The following is a 17,550-nucleotide window of genomic DNA, read 5'->3' as shown; positions in this document are numbered from 1 at the left end:
ATTTGTTCTAGGTAGCTATTCCAGGGGCTCTTTTCACCGGTGCTGAAGTTCTTATTTAAAGAGCTCCATTCTGAGCAGACTTTTTAAGGATTGTGCAGGCACAATCTCCTTTAGGAATGCTTGTATGCGCTGGAGTATCATCTTCATGATCTCATGGTGCCAGAGCCAGTGGGTACTCAGGTCAATACTGCCACACGGTAAGTCCTTTGGGCACTTCCCTTGGAGTACCTCTCAGCGTAAATCTGGCTAAACTCGGTGATGTATGGCTAGTGAGCCAAAGACGGGAACGGTTTCTTTGGGGGGGCTGCCTCAACCTAAGACAGGAATGTATTTGGACCTGGACACTCTCCTATGACAGGTAAGGAGTTTACCTGATGCCATTGCTGCCCAAGACAGGCCTAGTCATCTTATTTTATATAAAATAGGGGGACATGTTGGATCCCAGGGTTTTCCCCTGCTCCTAGAGGCCAAATCACAGGATACAAGAGCTGTTTATGCTAAACCAGCCCAGCTTACTCTTAACTTCTCTGCTAGATTCTACCAGCCTGGGGGATTAGCATAGAGCCTTGTTTCATCTTTGGCATGGTAATTTCACCTGCAAAGGAGGGTTTCTACGGCGCCTAATTTTCCCTTATCTGTCTGTCATAGCTCCCAGCCCTATACCCCTTGACTGGGAAGTACCTGCCACTCAGCGCCAGGCTCTCAATGCTGTGATCTCACTCCTGCCTGGGAGGGGGTCCTTCTCTTCTGGGGAAAGAGGTATATTAATCTTGAAAAAGCAAAATAAAACTTGGCATTCACCTCCAGACGATTGACCCAGACTCTCTCTCTCTCTCTCTCTCTCTCTCTCTCTCTCTCTCTCTCTCTCTGTGTGTGTGTGTGTGTGTGTGTGTGTGTGTGTGTGTGTGTGTGTCTTGTGTTTAACCCCTAGGCCCTTGCCCAAGCTCGTGATGGCATGGAGCTGTGATCCATACCGGGAGGGTGGTGATGCAAAACTCGGGTGATTCCCACAAAAAGGGACAAACAACACTAAGAGCAGACCAGGTGTCTGGAAGAAACAAAAGCCAGCTGAGCTGCCTGGAAGGGGTTTAGACCAACTGATCAACTGAGCCACCTGGAGAGGACAGGTTCCATCCTGTTGAGCTGCCCATAGGCTGTGCAGCTTGCTTCAGGTTTCCCAGCTCCTGTGAGATGTCCGTCACCTGTGCTGGGGTGGGCTTTGGTGATAGATACACTTGTTTTTAAGTCATTTCTGCTCCCGTAAGTAAACCCTCACTCCTATCCCTGCACCCCAGTACAAACCATTGTTTCACTGTGTGATCTCTGGTGGCATCCGTACTTTGTTCTCTCATGGGATCTCTATCCTGGGTGAGGAGGTGAGTGTGTTTCATCTCCCCAGGAAAAGACTTGTCACATAGGACATGCAGGTAGCTGGAGGGCACCTCAAGAAAACATCTCCTCAGATAACTGACTGGTGAGGTCAAGGCTGCCCAGAGCAGAGATGCTTCCTGTGATTAAGTACTTGTTTGTGCAATTCTGCACTCCTTCTTCTATTCCCTTTTCTGGATTTTCTTCAGTTAAGATTCGACCTGGAGTTTCAATGACATGGGGCGCATCTGTATTATTCGCTGCCCCCTCTGCATGCGTGCATCCTGTTTACCTGCTGGCTGCAGAATTCATGAAGAAGACGGTGGTGGGAACATATATCACTTCTTTCCTGCCTATTTCTTCCCAGGATGATGGCGTTGCATTTGTTCTTTTTTCTTTTGATTTAGTGAATTCCTTTCTTTTTCTTAAACATTGACAGTTGATACTTTGTGGGCCTACAACTGCAGAGAGATTGGGAATAATCTAGTTAATAGAAAAAAATCATTTTTCTGTTCCTTAAATGCTAAAGTATGGGAAAGAATAAGTCATTGCAAGGACATGCTAGATGCTGAGGCAAATTTTAGCTGTAAAATAAATTCTTTTAAGTGTTGCTTTCATGTTTATTTAATTTTATGTGTATGAACACCTTCCCTGCCCGCATGTATGTATGCCGTGTGTGTGTGTGTGTGTGTGTGTGTGTGTGTGTGTGTGTTATCTATGAAGGTCAGAAGGGGTGGTGTGTCCCGAGGAAGTGGAGTTACAGATTGATGTTAGCCATCACGTATGTGCTGATCCCAGGTCTTCTTGAAGAACAGCCAATACTCTTTTAAACTAAGTCACCTTTACATCCCCCTAGATAATTCTTTGAGCATCAATATGTCTCCGATAATGTATGGAGAATACATATCAGACAGGAACCTGCATCTACAGTGGCACGTGCCAGCGGCACCAGCATTGGGGAACCTGAGGCAGTCGGCCTAGAGTACAAGGTAACCCTGGGCTAAATCCTGAGGATCAGACTCAACACCATGCATTTAATGTTTACCAATATCTTAAATATACCTTTATGGTTCTCTACTGGAGCTACAACTGAAAAAATTTGATGTAATTATTTGATTTACAATGAGCTTGAACAATTGTCCCTATTGGAATTAGTCCATGGCTATTTCCCTGTGATTCAAGAGGGTTTCAGAAGGAAACCACACATGGAGACTTTCTGATACAGACATGCACGCTCCCAGGGAGCACCCAAAACACAACCAGAAACATTTGTGCTGTCCTCAGCCTTTCATGCCCTGTGTCCTTTTCCCTTTCAGGGACATCAGGGGCTGTGCTGAGGGTGATGTGATCTGTTCCTCAGCAACACCTCAGGAGATGCATGGGGAATGGACGGATCTAGGACAAAGGCTTTCCACAGCTTAATTACACCCATACCTAGAACCTGCCCCCAGGCCCCAAGCCCTGGTGGAAAAACCTGCTGGATTTTCATGGTTTTGCTTACAGAGGTTTTCTGCTTTGGGCACATGGTACGTTCTGGAGTGAAGAGAAAACTTACTTTCTCATACTGAACAGAATGTCCCTGTTTTTACCTCAGGACAGGCTCTTGTCTTGGGCTTAGCAGCCTGGAAAAGAGGTCGTGCTCTCGACACAGAGACTAGAGATTTCTGTAGCACCAAACTGAACTCATAGGAAAATCGTTCCTTCTGTAGGTCGAGGTTGCACATGGAATTCTCCTGAGGATTGTGCATTGAAGGGTTCGAAAGACAAGAGAGGGTGTGGAGAGATGTCTGGGCTACAGAAACACACAGAGCTGACCCTTCAGGATCATTAGCCTGTACCAGTTTGTCCAAAGAACACCCCAGTATCCCCCTCAGACATAGAAACACAGAAATGGTTTGATCTTAGAAATTGAGAAGACTGTGTGAATAGTCTATACAGAAGTTCCAAGAGGAGCCCGCCCCATGAAGTGCCAAAACCAGGAGAAAATCTACAGGAGGCCTGGATCCAGACAGCTGACTGCATGGACCCACAGAAGCAGGCTTAGGAGCTGAAGCCAGCGGCATTTGTCTCCCCCTGGAGGACCAGATGTGCTACAACAAGGCCAAGAAGGCCAAAGACAAATTTCCCCCTTGGAGCCCAGACAACCTTAGGAGGTTTCCTGTTTTAGTCATGCTCTTCCTCCCCAGTCATATGGCACATTACCTGGGCCACACTGAAAACAGTGACGTTGTCAGGTACAGCATCAGAGAACAGATGCCTCTCTGCATTATTCCTTCCGCAGCCCCATTGGAGCCCGCCAGCGTGAGACTGTACTTACAGATGAGTGGAACGAAATGGAGATGCTGTACCCGGGCTGGGCCTTTCCATCCCCTGAGTTTCCAGTTCTGTATTTTGTTCAGGACAGATATGTTTTGTGTGGAATGTTAGCTCCTTAGGGACACAGAGCTGCTGCTGCCAGTGCCCAGTGCTCATGTCCATGGCTTCCTGATGCCCCTCACATCCCCTTCCCCAACACCCTCTCCACAGACACCATGTGCAGAATCGGTAGCCTAGTTCGCGGATCAGACAAGTCCCAGGAGTGTTCTTGACAGGCACCTAGGAGGCTGCAGCAGAACGTGAAGCTAGGGAAGTACTGCCCATGAATGCTGCTGAGGCAGAGCCTTCCCTTGTTCTGCCAGGGAGATGTGACAGCTATGTGTTCCAGTGACCACTATGTGTTCCAGTGACCACTATGTGTTCCAGTGACCAGTATGTATTCCAGTGACCAGTGTCTGTTCCAGTGACCACTATGTGTTCCAGTGACCAGTGTGTGTTCCAGTGGTTGCTATGTGTTCCAGTGGCTGCTATGTGTTCCAGTCCCTTACCTGCTCTGAGCTGCCTTCTGTACAAATTGTAATAAAACACATCCTTTTTGTGGAGGGCACACACAGTTGTAAATGGATAAACCGTGGTTTATTGCTAATATAAGGAGAGAGAGGGGGGGATGTCCTGGCCAGTATGGGCGACAAACTTCTGGCGACACCAGAAGAACCCATCTCCCAAATGCTCCTGGAGAATGAAGATGTTCTTGGCCTCCACCAGAGTCTTCATGTCAAGGTTGTCATGAAGGTTGGTAGGATGGGGATGCTTGTTTCTCAGTATTGACTTCTGGTTCTTCCTAAGTTTAGCTCTCTTGTTGTTAAACCAGTCCTGAAATCAGCGGGAGAGAAGGGTTAGATTAACATATTTAACAGTTGTTGTTCTCATGGGGTATCATTTGCCCCTATGAATCTCTTTTGAACCCACAATGCAGTTTTTAAGTGCTCCCACGCTTTGTATGGCTGCAGCTACTAGCCATTCATGGTCAATGACTTGCCTACACTTTCATAGTTCCTGGTTTGTATGCCACTACCAGAAAAGCAAAGAAAAATTCATTACCCACAATACCATACCCTTTATTCTGCATACCTTTACCCAATTAGAGTCATATACCAAGCTCTCTGTGCATAGGCTTACAGTTATTCTTTTCAAAATTGTCCTTAGAAACAGTCTCATATACTCTGGGTGGTCACAAACTCTCTTTGTATTCAAGAACTGACTCCTCTGCCCTAGTGGGAACTTGTGGCAATGTTTTTCCTGGAAACGAGATATAATAATACCAAAAACTAAATTTAGAACCACCACTGTCTGGATCACCTTTTCAAAACCTTCTAAATGAAACAAAGAAATTCACCCTCTTGGACTTTAAGTTCTCTTTCCACATTTGTCTCACCTAATAGGAAAATGTTTTAATTTATGAAAGTACATTTCATGGCTCAATTATCCCAATTCCCTAGTAGTTTGTCATTCATTCATTCTTTTACCAAGGGCACGTGTTAACTTTTACAACCAATATACTCCCTGCAGTCACGTGATCATTTCCAAGTCACCCTGAGTTTCAAAATGATGCTCAACAGAAGATTCCTGTGAAGCACTCTTGTATGTCACATGGAATCAAATGTTAATTTTGCCATACACATGCAAAATATATGCAACATACATATTACACACATATATATATATACATACATGCACACATATATACATACATGAGAGAGACAGACAGACGACGTTGTAGATGCTATTTGGTTTTGCTTTTATTTTAGGAACACAAGTGACTGCCCGTCACAGAGCAAACATTAGCTAAAGTTTTCCTTTTCCATTTTTCATTTGCCAAGGTCTCATAGTCCAGATCTTTTTGCCCAGCATAAGACACACAAGGAAAAAAATACAGCAATTTGATGTGCCTAGGACAAAGTCATCCACGTCCAGAGGCAACTCTGAGATCAGCACTCCGGTAAACTAAATACACAAGCTGACTGACCTTCACCTTCTGTTCATCCACATTCATGAGCTCTGCCAGTTCTCTTCTGTGGAGAGAAAAAAGACAAATATTTAATATTCCATCCTAGGCATGGAATTAACTATAATTAGTATACTCCATGTATATTTTAAAATTTAATATCTTGCTCTCCATACTTATTCTCTTTATTTTATTTTTAAAACAATATTATTTTACATACAAATCTCAGTTCTGGCTTAGTTCGGTTGCAGCCTGCTTTCAGGAGACCCTCTGCCTAGTCCAACCCAATCCCTTAGGGACTCAGCCTCCTGGTGCAGATGCAGAATCACTCTAGCTCTTTCCCACTGCCTTTCTCATTTCAGCTCTATTCCTTTGTGACTCCCCAATGAAGTGCAAAACAGTTCTGTCAAGGACCCGCAGCCACCATACTTGCTGGGATACAGCTACCCATAGCAACTGCACTTGACTATGACCAAAGGACCCACCCAACAAAGATGACACCAGATGTCTACACCAAGAAACACCTCAAACACCATAGCTTCAGATGCCTAGATCCCAGCGCCAAACACAATCATGAATCAATACAGCACACTTCCTCAAGAAGTCAGCAACTCTACTGTGTTAGGCTATAAGAAAAACAATTTAGCTGAAGCATAAGACAAGGACTCAAGACACCAATTATTAGTATGTTCAAATGCCTTAAAGAAGATCCAAATAAATGTCTGCAAGACCACAAAAACTTGCCAAAAAAGCTACAAGTAAAGACAATTCCAGAGATGAAAGTAGGATTTAACAAAGAAATAGAATCACCAAAGAAAACCCAGGATGAAATAAAAAGAGAAGTGAAAAACTCAGGATGTCAAACAAAAACCTCATATGAAAGTCTCAACAACAGATTAAAAGACATGGAAGATAGAGTTTTAGATCTTGAAGACAAGGTAGAAGAAATGAATATCTCAGCCAAAGAAAGTGTTAAATATTAAAAATAAAAATCTAGGCATAACTAACCCAGGAAATCTGGGACAATATTTAAGCACCATACCTATGGCCAAAGGCAAAAAAAGTATTTTCAACAAAATCTTGAAAGAAAACTCTCCCACTCTAAAGAAAGAGATTCTTATCAAGATACAAGAAGCATATAGAACACCAAATAGACTGGACCAGAAAAGAAAACACCTTTGTCACCTAATTAAAACACTAAATATATAGAACAAAGAAAGAATATTTAAAGCTTCAAGGGAAAAGGACCAAGTCACATATAAATATGGGCCCATTAGTGAATATGAATGCCAGAAGGGATTGGTTAGATGTTGTAGAAGCCCTAAGAGACCACAGATGTCAGATCAGACTACCAGATCCAGCAAAACTACTAACCACAGTTAATAGAGAAAGAAAAAAAAAACATTTCAAGAGAAAAACAAATTTGAGCAATTTCTGTACACCCATACAGCTCTACAGAAGGCACTAGAAGGAAATTTCAGGCTGAAGAGAGAAGGTTAACTACATCCAAGAGGACACAAGGAATAAATAATCTCACAATAGTTAATCAAAAGATGAAAAAATGCTACACCACAACAAAATAACAGGAATCAAGAAACACCGATCATTAATATCTATCTATTTTAATGGTCTATACTCTTCCACACACACCATCTTTGTGCTGCATTCAAGAAACAGCTCACCACCAAGAACAGCAAGGGTAGATGTTACCTTAGAGTAAAACGATGAGAAATGGCATTCCAAGCAAACAGAAACAAGATGCAAGCAGGTATAGCTATTTTAATATCTGAGAGACTTCAAAACAAGCTAATCAGACAAAATAAGAAAGAACACTATATATCCATTAAAGAAAAAAATCCACCAAGAGAAAAAAATTACCATTATAGACATACACCCAGATACACTGAAGCTAATAGAATAAAACAGAGAGGTCAAGTTATGTTTCCAAAATCACACAGCAAGCTGAGAAGGAAATACAGCAGGCCTGTAAGAAATACTGTCTCAAAGAAAGTGATAAATAACCTTGAACTCATTGACACAGGAAAAGACCTTCTGAACAGATCACCAGTAACACAGGCACTAAGACTAACAGTTATTAAATGGGACCTCATGAACCTGAAAAGCTTCTGTATGCCTCTGTATAGCAAAGGACACCATCGTCAGCACAACACTCCAGGACAGGCCCATGTCCAGGAGTAGTTGGCCAACACAAAAGCTACTTTATGTTTTGTTTTGTTTTGGTGTGTGTGTGAACCTTTTGTTTTGTTCTGTTACTTATTGTCTTGTTTTCTTTTTAAGTTTGTCTGCTTTGATTTGGGTTTTGGTTTTGTTGTTTTTTTCCTTTGTTTTTGAGAAAGAGAAAGTTCATGAAGTTGAATGGGTAAGGAGGATATGGGAGGAGTTGGGGAAGAGGAAGAATATGATTAAAATATATTACATGAAAAATATTTTAATAAAATGCAAATACTTGCTATCTCTCCTTACACCTCTACAAGCAGACTTTTCAGCAACCTTTAGAAGGAGCTTTATGTAAAAGTGGTTTGAAGGGAAGTGTAGGAGCAGTGGATCTAGAGGAGAGGGGAAGTGTGGGGATGCTGAGTGTAGTGGAGGGAAGGAAAACTGTGGTAGAGATGTAATGTATGACAGAGAGAGAGAGAGAGAGAGAGAGAGAGAGAGAGAGAGAGAGAGAGAGAGAGAGAGAGGGTGGTGCACACCTTTAATCCCAGCACTCGGGAGGTAGAGGGAGGTAGAGGCAAACTCTGTGAGTTTGAGGCCAGCCTGGTCTACAGAGAGAGTTCCAAGACAGACAGGGCTATTACACAGAGAAACCCTGCCTCGAAAAATATATACTAAAAAAAGAAAAAGGAAAAAGAAAAAAGAAATGTCTAAATCTGCCACATACAAATTATACATATTTTTTGTGACATCAGGAATTGAACCTACAGTCCCAGATATGCTAGGCAAGGAGTCTACCACTGAGCTGTATGGTTTCATATTATGTTTGTATTTATGTGGTTTTTAGTCTTATTTTGAAACAGAGACTCACTAAGCTGCTTCTGCTGGCCTTGAGCATCCTCCTGAGCCCTGCTAAACCTAGAAGTGTCTCTCTTTCTGGATCTGCCTCCTGTGTGGCTGAGGTTATAGATCTGTGCCACTAGGTACAGCTAACTACGCAAACTGACTGTCGAATGGTATGTTTGTAAGGACACACAAGTCTTCATTCTTCTGGGTATTTGATCTCTGAAAAATTTTGCGCACAAAAAGCAGGCCCCACACAGGCAATACACATGAAAAGATAAATGTGGATGTTTGTTTCTGCATAATGTTTCTGTATATTGAAATAAATGATTCTGGGAAGAAAACATCACATGCAAGCAGACAGCAAATTTGAACATCAATAACGCACCACAAAACACACCCTGACTTAGGAGAAGGAGACCTTGTTAAAGGCGTACTTGACCACGAACATAGGTCACAGTATCCATAAGCACAGGGAAATTCAAGCAGCAGTAATAAAAAGCAGTTCAAACCACACTCGGGAAATCCTCACACCCAAAAGGTGGCTACTAGCAACACCCACAAAATAAAACATGGTGAGTCCCTGAAGACATTGGAAACATCATGTTCCCTCTGGGGAAATGTCAAACAGTACAGCCACAAAGGAAGGGTGAGGTGGTTCCTCAAATAGTGAGCACAGGACAATCACATGATACAAGTCTGCTTCTGGGTGTGCACCCCAAGTGACTGAGATGGAGTTTTCAAAGCATTTGTCTGCTCCCCTAGATCACAGCAGTGAAGCACAAGCCACATGGGCCACAGGGAAGATCTGCCCAGATAGCTTTTCACATAGCTATAGAGAGGGGTGTTTGGGTATAATTGACCCCTGAGAAAGCAGAAATTTTGTCTGATGCTAACACACTGACAAGGCTCAAAGACATGCCAATTGAGGCAGGTTAGTTCAGGAAGGACAAATTCTGCCTGATTTCCTTTATGTGAGGCACTTAGAGGAATCATATAGAGAGGACAAATAAGGAGAGTGGTAGTTGGGGACTAGGGGCATGGAAAGGGCACTTATTTAATGAGCTCAGGTTTTGCTTTGGTGTCATAGAGAGACTCCTAGGGACCTATCCCCAAATCACTTGAGAAGACTTCAGTCTGCTGTGTTCTGACCTTCAGATTTGATTTAAGCAATGCCCTTTATGTTTCTATGTTTAATTTTAGACATTTTTTTAAACAAAAAGGAACCAAAGGAGTAATCAGTGAGCATTTTGGAGACCTGTTTTGCACCAAGGATGCATGGGAAGTTCAATCTTGGTCACCCAAGAGGCATCCTCTTGAGGGACCAAGAGCTAGACCTGACCTGCAGACAGACAGGGAAAGAGGCCTCACACTAATAAGAAAGCCAACTTTCTGCTTCTCTCTCACCCTCTTTACCTGAGTCAAAGGCCTGGTGGGCGTTTTCTCCACCCGTTGGCTAATTTTCCAGCCTGGTCAGGTATGTTCAAGGTCTGTCCTGAACATGTTTCAGTTTATGAGAGGACTAGTCAGCTGAAAACTTCCAGTCCTCCAAATGAAAACCATTTCTTTTTCAGATTCCCCTTTCTACTTTGTGGGGAGTCTCTCTCTTTCATGCCTTGCTGTGTGTGTTTCCTACTTCACTTTTAGTACTTTTAGTACCATTGCTGCCTGCTATGCCTGAGATTTTTCCTGCCTTTGAATTCTTTAATGGATGGAGAAAACAGACTTTACTCAGGACCTCTAGACAACAACTTCCCCTAAACATCACCAAAGAGTCAGGTGAAGACTGGATTCAGGGCCAAGAATGGATAGGAAGTCAAGCCTGATAAGACAGAAGGATAGATCACAAGTTCAAGGACTGATTGGGCTACCGAGTTGGTTCAAGGCCAGCCTGTACAACTCAGACTCTGGTCCAACAAAAATAAAAAGAGGCTGTGGTCCCCTACAGGCAACGCAGCTCATGCAGGGAGTCTGAAACTCCTTTGCAAAAGCCACCTCTGCCTGCTGCATGGGTTACCCTCAGGTTTCATGGCTTTCTTCCTCAGAGTGAATACTTTTAGCTCGCCAGAGGGCGCACTCCTGTGGCGCCCACCGAGGCTCCCGTGCGCTGAAGTTCGCTGAGGAGCTTAGACCTCAGAGGCAAAGCTATGCTTAGTATGAGTCTGTATGCTGAATCTCAATAATATTAAAAAACTTTTAACAAGTGTAAGGAGAGGCCAGGGGAGAGGAGAAGGAGCCCAAAGTCCTGAAGGACAGACCCGATACATACCGTCTGATGGCGTCTGGGTACTGAGTTTCTTCAAAGACTGCTCGCAGTTCCCACAGCTGTCCAGGCGTGAATTTGTATGGTTTCTGGCGAATCTTGACTGATGGCTGTTCACTGGCTTCGACCATGTTCATGGCCATCTCCAGCTCTTCTTGCTCAATGTCTTGGCTGTTACTCACATCACAGCCCTGGTAGCTGAGGTCGTCTACAGAGCTCTCCTGGCCCTCACAGAACAGCTTATTCAGGGCGTCTATGACTCCCTGGTCAAAGCTGCCACTGTTTATCGTGTAGGCCACCGTTTTCTCAGGTTCAGTCATTACTTCTTCCTCATAGAAGTTCACCCCGTAAAAGTCGTAGTCGAAGTAGAAGCACTTGCGGGCCATGATCTGAGCGCGTCAGAAAGCGCCCCCTTGTGGGTTCTGAAGAGACTGTGCGCCTTGAAACCCCCTGAGGAGTCTGGGATCTCCAGGCTAAAACTGTTACTCCAGGCTGTACACGTATTCACACGTGCCCCTCTCCATTGCTTCTATAGGCTTTCAACACACAACCCTGGGCGAGGCTCTAGTTAAGGCATACAAGGGGTGGAGTGTGGGCACGAACTTGTGCATGTATCCACTCCATGGAATAACGACAGTAGCAGTAAGTAGTGTTGGAAAAAAATAAAAAACAAAAATAAATAAAAAAGACTGCTTGAAGGAGAACGCTAGTTTTATGACTCACTCGAGAAACAGACCAGCAGTTGGTCCTGAGCTGAGGAGTTTCTTTGGATATAAGAGCAGATCTTGACAATGCTTGAGAATGCATTTTAAGGCGATTTAGAGGTGGAGGAAGGATATTAATAAAAATAAGATAATTAAATAAACTATCATATTAGGACATAATTTCCATTTTTCTGGAATGGCCCTAAATAAACTTTCATCTTTTTGTGCTACCTATATTTGAAGCATCATTCTCATTGTTGGAAATTATGAAATCAAAATAGTGATCAACTCTGAAAAATATTGGCTGATTTATTACATCCTGGAAAATCAAATTAGGCTATGATTTAATTATCTGTAAAAAGAACAAAAAAGCACATATGTGTACATTTGAAGATTTGTTTTTAATTTTAACAAATAGTGTAATCATATATATGTATGTGCATGTTGTGGAGTATCCACCAGAGACAACTGCTTGGACACGAGTTTAAGTGTTTGGGACCCCAAAACCCAAAACTTCATCAGGGTGACATTTTAAGCACAAAAACCATGTCTTGGATTGACACACTTCAGTTAATAAGAAGAGTTAGCCAGAAGCAGAACTACAGGAGTCAAAAGACAAGGTTAGTACATTTAGAGACTTTGCCAAAACTATGGACTTTGATGGATTAGGTCTTGGTTTTCATAGTGTCAGGTGGTGCTGTCTACATGCTGAGTTTTACAACCTGAATGATACATCCATCATGGAGTCTAGGGGCCTACTAAGATCTGGGGCCCCATTGTAGTTTTATATACAATCATTTCAAAGTAAAAAATTTCATGATTTATTATCAGTATTTGATTTGTTTACAAGTGTTTCATGCCTGTCTACCTTTGATGACATAAAATTTTAGGTCCAAGATTGGCCACAGTTTAAAATGTTTAGGGAGTTCTTGTTTAGTGTAATATGCAGCCTTTCAAAAATGAAAGTTCTAGAACTCTTTTATGAATCAGACTTATCACCTTCAGCAGGGGCTGGGTATCCAGAGTTGTCTGCATCTGTGTACAAGAGCCCCGGATCGATAGATACACAAGGATAATGAGAGATCATCACTGCCTACCACTCCTACTCTTGGCGCTGGGTGACTTCAGTCAAATCTTGCTAAAGTAACCTGGATGATACTGCCTCACTATCTATGATCTGGACAGTGTCCACTGGTGACTCTTCACTAGCATTCTTTCTTGTGCCCCTATATGAGAGAAGTGCCTAACTTCGCCTACAATGACAAGGTAGTCTGTAGAGTTGGTTACCAAACTCATAATCTAGGTTCTAGCATTATGAAGCTTACTCTCACCATTTTTGTGTCTTTGTGCCTTGTGCCTTTTCTGTGGTTTTCTTCAATCCACCAAGGGTGCTGGGTAATAGCCATAGGCTTACTTTGAAATTTAATTTCAGGGAAGGAGGGTTTACTCCTGACTCCTTGGCTAGATAGCTTTTCTGAAGTCCTCAGAGGCATTTCCCTTCTCTGGGGCCTCTGTGATGAATGCCCTTGACTGTTAACCTGGCTGTATTGAGAATTACCTAGGAAGCACACCCCTTGGAGGCTGTGAGGGTATTTCTAGAGAGAATTACCCCTTGATATTGGTAACATAATCCAACTGGAAATCCAGATAAAATGAGGTCAAAGGAAAAGCATTCACTTCCTTTTTTCTGGGTAAGTCTATCAGCTCTGTTGTGACCTTGTCTGACAGACCATAGATTTTTCAGTCTTCTAAAGCATATACAACAGAAGGCTTTCCAGAGACCGTCCAGATTTTCAGATTAGTGATGTGGGTTTTCCCTCTGTATGCTGTGATTACCAGTAATGAATAAAGAAACTGCTTGGAACCTATAGCAGGACAGAACTTAGCTAGGTGGGGAAAACTAAGCTGAATGCTGGGAGAAAGAAGGGCTGAGAGAGAAGCCATGGAGCCTCCACCGGAGACAGACTCTGGGAATTTTACCCAGTAAGCCACAGCCTCATGGCGATACACAGACTAATAGAAATGGGTTAAATTAATAAGTAAGAGTTAGCCAAGAAGAAGCTAGAACTAATGGAATAAGCAGTGATTTAAATAATACAGTTTATGTATGACTATTTGGGGGCTAAGTGGCCAGAAACCAACAAGCAGCCTCCTGCTACAGATTAGAATTGCTGAGGGGTCCAGTTTCTTGGATTGAGAAGCTTCTGAGTTTTCTGCCTCTCCAGTGTACAGATAGCCTTTTTTAGATTACTCTGCTTCTGCTCTGTAAGTCAATTTAGGAAGTTTTCTTTAGATCTGATCTGCTACTAGAGAAATAATTGCCAGTTACAAATTTTTCTACCAGGCTTGATGATGTCTGGAGCTGCATACCTAATTTGGCTATACTTAAATTAGCAAAATTTCTTTCCAGATAGTATGGAGATAAGTGATTTCTCATTGAAAAAAAAACTGTTTAATGAAATACAGAAGACAAAAAACTCCATACTACTGATTCACCACTGGGAGAGACAAAGGATTTAAGAATTGTATGTACAACACTTTTGGACATTTCTGAAAAAGTATTCCTACGGTATATAAAGATGTTGGGTAGTTGTTTCTGGCAGGTCTGGATAAAGTAACAAAGAAAAGAATGAACGTAGAGAGATGCCTTTTCCTAGGTCAAAATTTACATACACAATCTAATTTTATAGACAACCTCCATTCAGAAACCAAGCCTAAAACTGTCAAAAAAAGCAGAGAAAATAAAAAAAGAAAGCATTTATTGTGAGACTGGCTGACTTACAATGTTATATTAATAAATCTCAGACTTTAAGGGGACAGGGAGTTTGCATCAGGACTTTGATTGTAAACGAAAGAGATTCTGTACAGTGGGGTAGAGATATAAAGGAGGACCCCGATGAGACCTAAGACACTGATGAAACCTAGGATACTGAACTACTTGATTTCTTAAGGTTTTAATTTATGCATGGAAGGAGTTTTTCTACATTTCTGGGATTTGCCCCCTTACCTGTACTCTTGACAGTTCTATCTCCGCACTGTTGGTGGAGGGGAATTCATCTTGTAGAGTCAATAGCTATGGCCCTGTCACTCCAGAAGGAGTTGTTCACTAATACAAGGCTGATGACTCTCAGGGCCGACTGTCACCACACAGTTTTGCCCTCAGATATATAATTATACTGATATCTCAGGAGACCCATACAGGGGAGCTGTAGCCTTAAATAAATTCTTGGATTTTTTAGACATATGAGCAGAAGTCTTGGGAAAATGTAAAAGAACTCTTGATGGTGGGATATTTTGGGAAACGTAAAACAACATCAAGCTATATGCATAAATATGGTCCCTTGAACAGGAATTCTGAGCTTCATGCTGAAGTTTGCACAGTTTTTTCCAGTTAAATTTAATTAAAATGTAGTTACATGGTGTCTCCCACTCTTGTTCAACTCTCACCCATTGAATGCCTCCATTCCACCTCTTTTCAAAAATTGTTGTTACGTACTGGTGAATAAGTATATAATAAATACAACCTGTTGAGTCTGTTTAGTGTTGCTTGTATGTATATGTATTTAGGAATGACTATTTGGTATACTGAAGAAGACTAATTCTCCCTTTATCAGCCATTGATAATTACTTATAGTTCTTCATCTAGGAGTGGAGTTTGGTAAGATTTCACCCATCTATGTAGGGATGTCACTTGATGTTGGAATTGTTGAAATTTTGTTTAGAGAGCAGTGTTGTGAGATTTTATGAGAATAGCTTCCCTTTCATAGTTAGAAGACAAATCTCACAACAGACTTCCAGGTCTTCTGGATCTTACAGTCTTTCTGTTCCCTATTTCTCCATGTTTCCCAAGCCTTAAGAATTGCAAATGTGCAAGTTCAGGCTAGGCAACACATGGTGAGTTATCTGCAATTTGATCAGTTGTGGCTTTATTTAATGATCTCCTGATGATAATTATTTCCTGATGCCAAAAGATGCGTCTTTGCTGATGGGAAAGATCTACCCTTACCTGTTGGTAGAAAAATAAGTATTTAAAGTGAAGTTAGAAATTATACTAGTTTGACGGATGGTGGAGGCACATTCCTTTAATCCCAGCACTTGGGAGGCAGAGGCAAGCGGAGCTCTGTAAGTTCGAGGCCAGCCTAGTCTATAAGAGATAGTTCCAGAACAGACTCCAAAACTACACAGAAAAACACTGTGTAGAAAAATCTAAAAAGAAAAAAAAAGAAATTATACTAGTTTAACAAAGTGACAACAGTATGTTCTCCTCTAAGAGATGTGACCTCAACAGAAAGACATAGTAGAGTGGATCTATGGGAGTAGAAAGTATGATTTCCCTCCTGTTAAGAAGATCATAAGTCTAATTAGACAACTTTTGGCTACTACTAAGATAGAAGTGCAATTATTATATCTTTAGGGATATCTAGCCATGGAGGTCATTGTGTTTACACAACTTTTAAAAAGATTCTAAAAAAATATGAAAATAATATTACTTTACATTTCCCTAATTCCTAAGGATGTTGAAAACATCTGGAATATTTCTTTGTGATTTTTGTTTCTTCCTTATGTAACTCCCTGTTTAGTTCCATAGCCCCATTTTAATTGGGTTTGTTTTCTTGATTGTTTATTTTCTAAAGTCCTTTGTACATTCAGGATATTAATCTTCTATCAGATATGTAACTGACAAAGACATTTGCCAACTTTTAGGATTTCCTCTACACTCAATTGACACTTTCCTTTGCTACAGAAACTTTTAAATTCTATGAGGGTCTATTGGCTAATTTTTGACCTTCAATTCTTGAAATCCTGTTTCATCACACTAGCTCACAGAAAGGGTATTAAAGATTCTGAGATTGCCAGAAATTGGGTAGGAGACAAATCCTTTATTTCTCTAAATATTGGAGTTCACAAATCTAAAGATAGAAAATTATATGTTAATATTCTTAGACTGAAACCTGATTTGCCAGACATTATGAAACGTTGAAATATATGCTCAAAACATGTGTCTCTGGGATAAAGGAGCTCCAAGTAGAGAAAACATTTGAACTAAATTTAAGAAACTATTTAATATTTTAGAAACTATTAATAGTGGTCTAACAACCATCTCCCTCTGATTTCAGGTCTGGTTTAAAAACAAGAGAGCTACACTTAGGAAGAACCAGAAGTCAATACTGGGAAACAAGCATCCCCATCCTACGAAGGACAACCTTGACATGAAGACTCTGGTGGAGGCCAAGAACATCTTCATTCTCCAGGAGCATTTGAGAGATGGACACTTCTGGGGCCGACAGAAGTTTGTCACCCATACTGGCCATGACATCCCTCTATCTCTCCTTATATTAGCAACAAACCACTGTGTATCCATTTACAATTGTGTGTGCCCTCCACAAAAAGGATGTGTTTTATTACAATTTGTACAGAAGGCAGCTCAGAGCAGGTGAGGGACTGGAACACATAGCAGACACTGGAACACATACCTTTCACTGGAACACATAGTGGTCACTGGAACACATAGTGGTCACTGGAACACATAGTGGTCACAGGAACACATAGCGGTCACTGGAAAACATAGTGGTCCTGAAACACACATATTGGTTGCTGGAATACATAGCGGTCACTGGAACACATAGCTGTCACATCTCCCTGGCAGAACAAGGGGAAGGCTCTGCCTCAGCAGCATTCATGGGCAGTACTTCCCTAGCTTCACGTTCTGCTGCAGCCTCCTAGGTGCCTGTCAAGAACACTCCTGGGACTTGTCTGATCCGCGAACTAGCCTACCGATTCTGCACATGGTGTCTGTGGAGAGGGTGTTGGGGGAAGGGGATGTGAGGGGCATCAGGAGGCCATGGACATGAACACTGGGCACTGGCAGCAGCACC

At 41.9% G+C, this 17,550-nt stretch overlaps 1 protein-coding gene across 1 annotated transcript; it reads right to left on the bottom strand.

Annotated features, from left to right (window-relative positions):
• Nucleotides 1-4,326: 4,326 nt before the first annotated feature.
• On the bottom strand, nucleotides 4,327-11,498 carry LOC146889299 (pituitary homeobox 2-like). The gene is made up of 3 exons (XM_085685210.1): nucleotides 10,977-11,498; nucleotides 5,711-5,756; nucleotides 4,327-4,557 (listed from the first exon to the last, which is right to left on the bottom strand). Exons 1-3 carry the CDS (start codon nucleotides 11,354-11,356, stop codon nucleotides 4,327-4,329), a joined length of 657 nt encoding a protein of 218 aa, XP_085541336.1. The 5' UTR covers nucleotides 11,357-11,498.
• Nucleotides 11,499-17,550: the final 6,052 nt, after the last annotated feature.

The sequence above is a fragment of the Myodes glareolus genome, chromosome X, assembly GCF_982192425.1.
Source record: "Myodes glareolus chromosome X, mMyoGla1.1, whole genome shotgun sequence".
Classification (NCBI taxonomy): domain Eukaryota; kingdom Metazoa; phylum Chordata; class Mammalia; order Rodentia; family Cricetidae; genus Myodes; species Myodes glareolus.
This window is presented reverse-complemented; position numbering and strand designations above follow the sequence as displayed.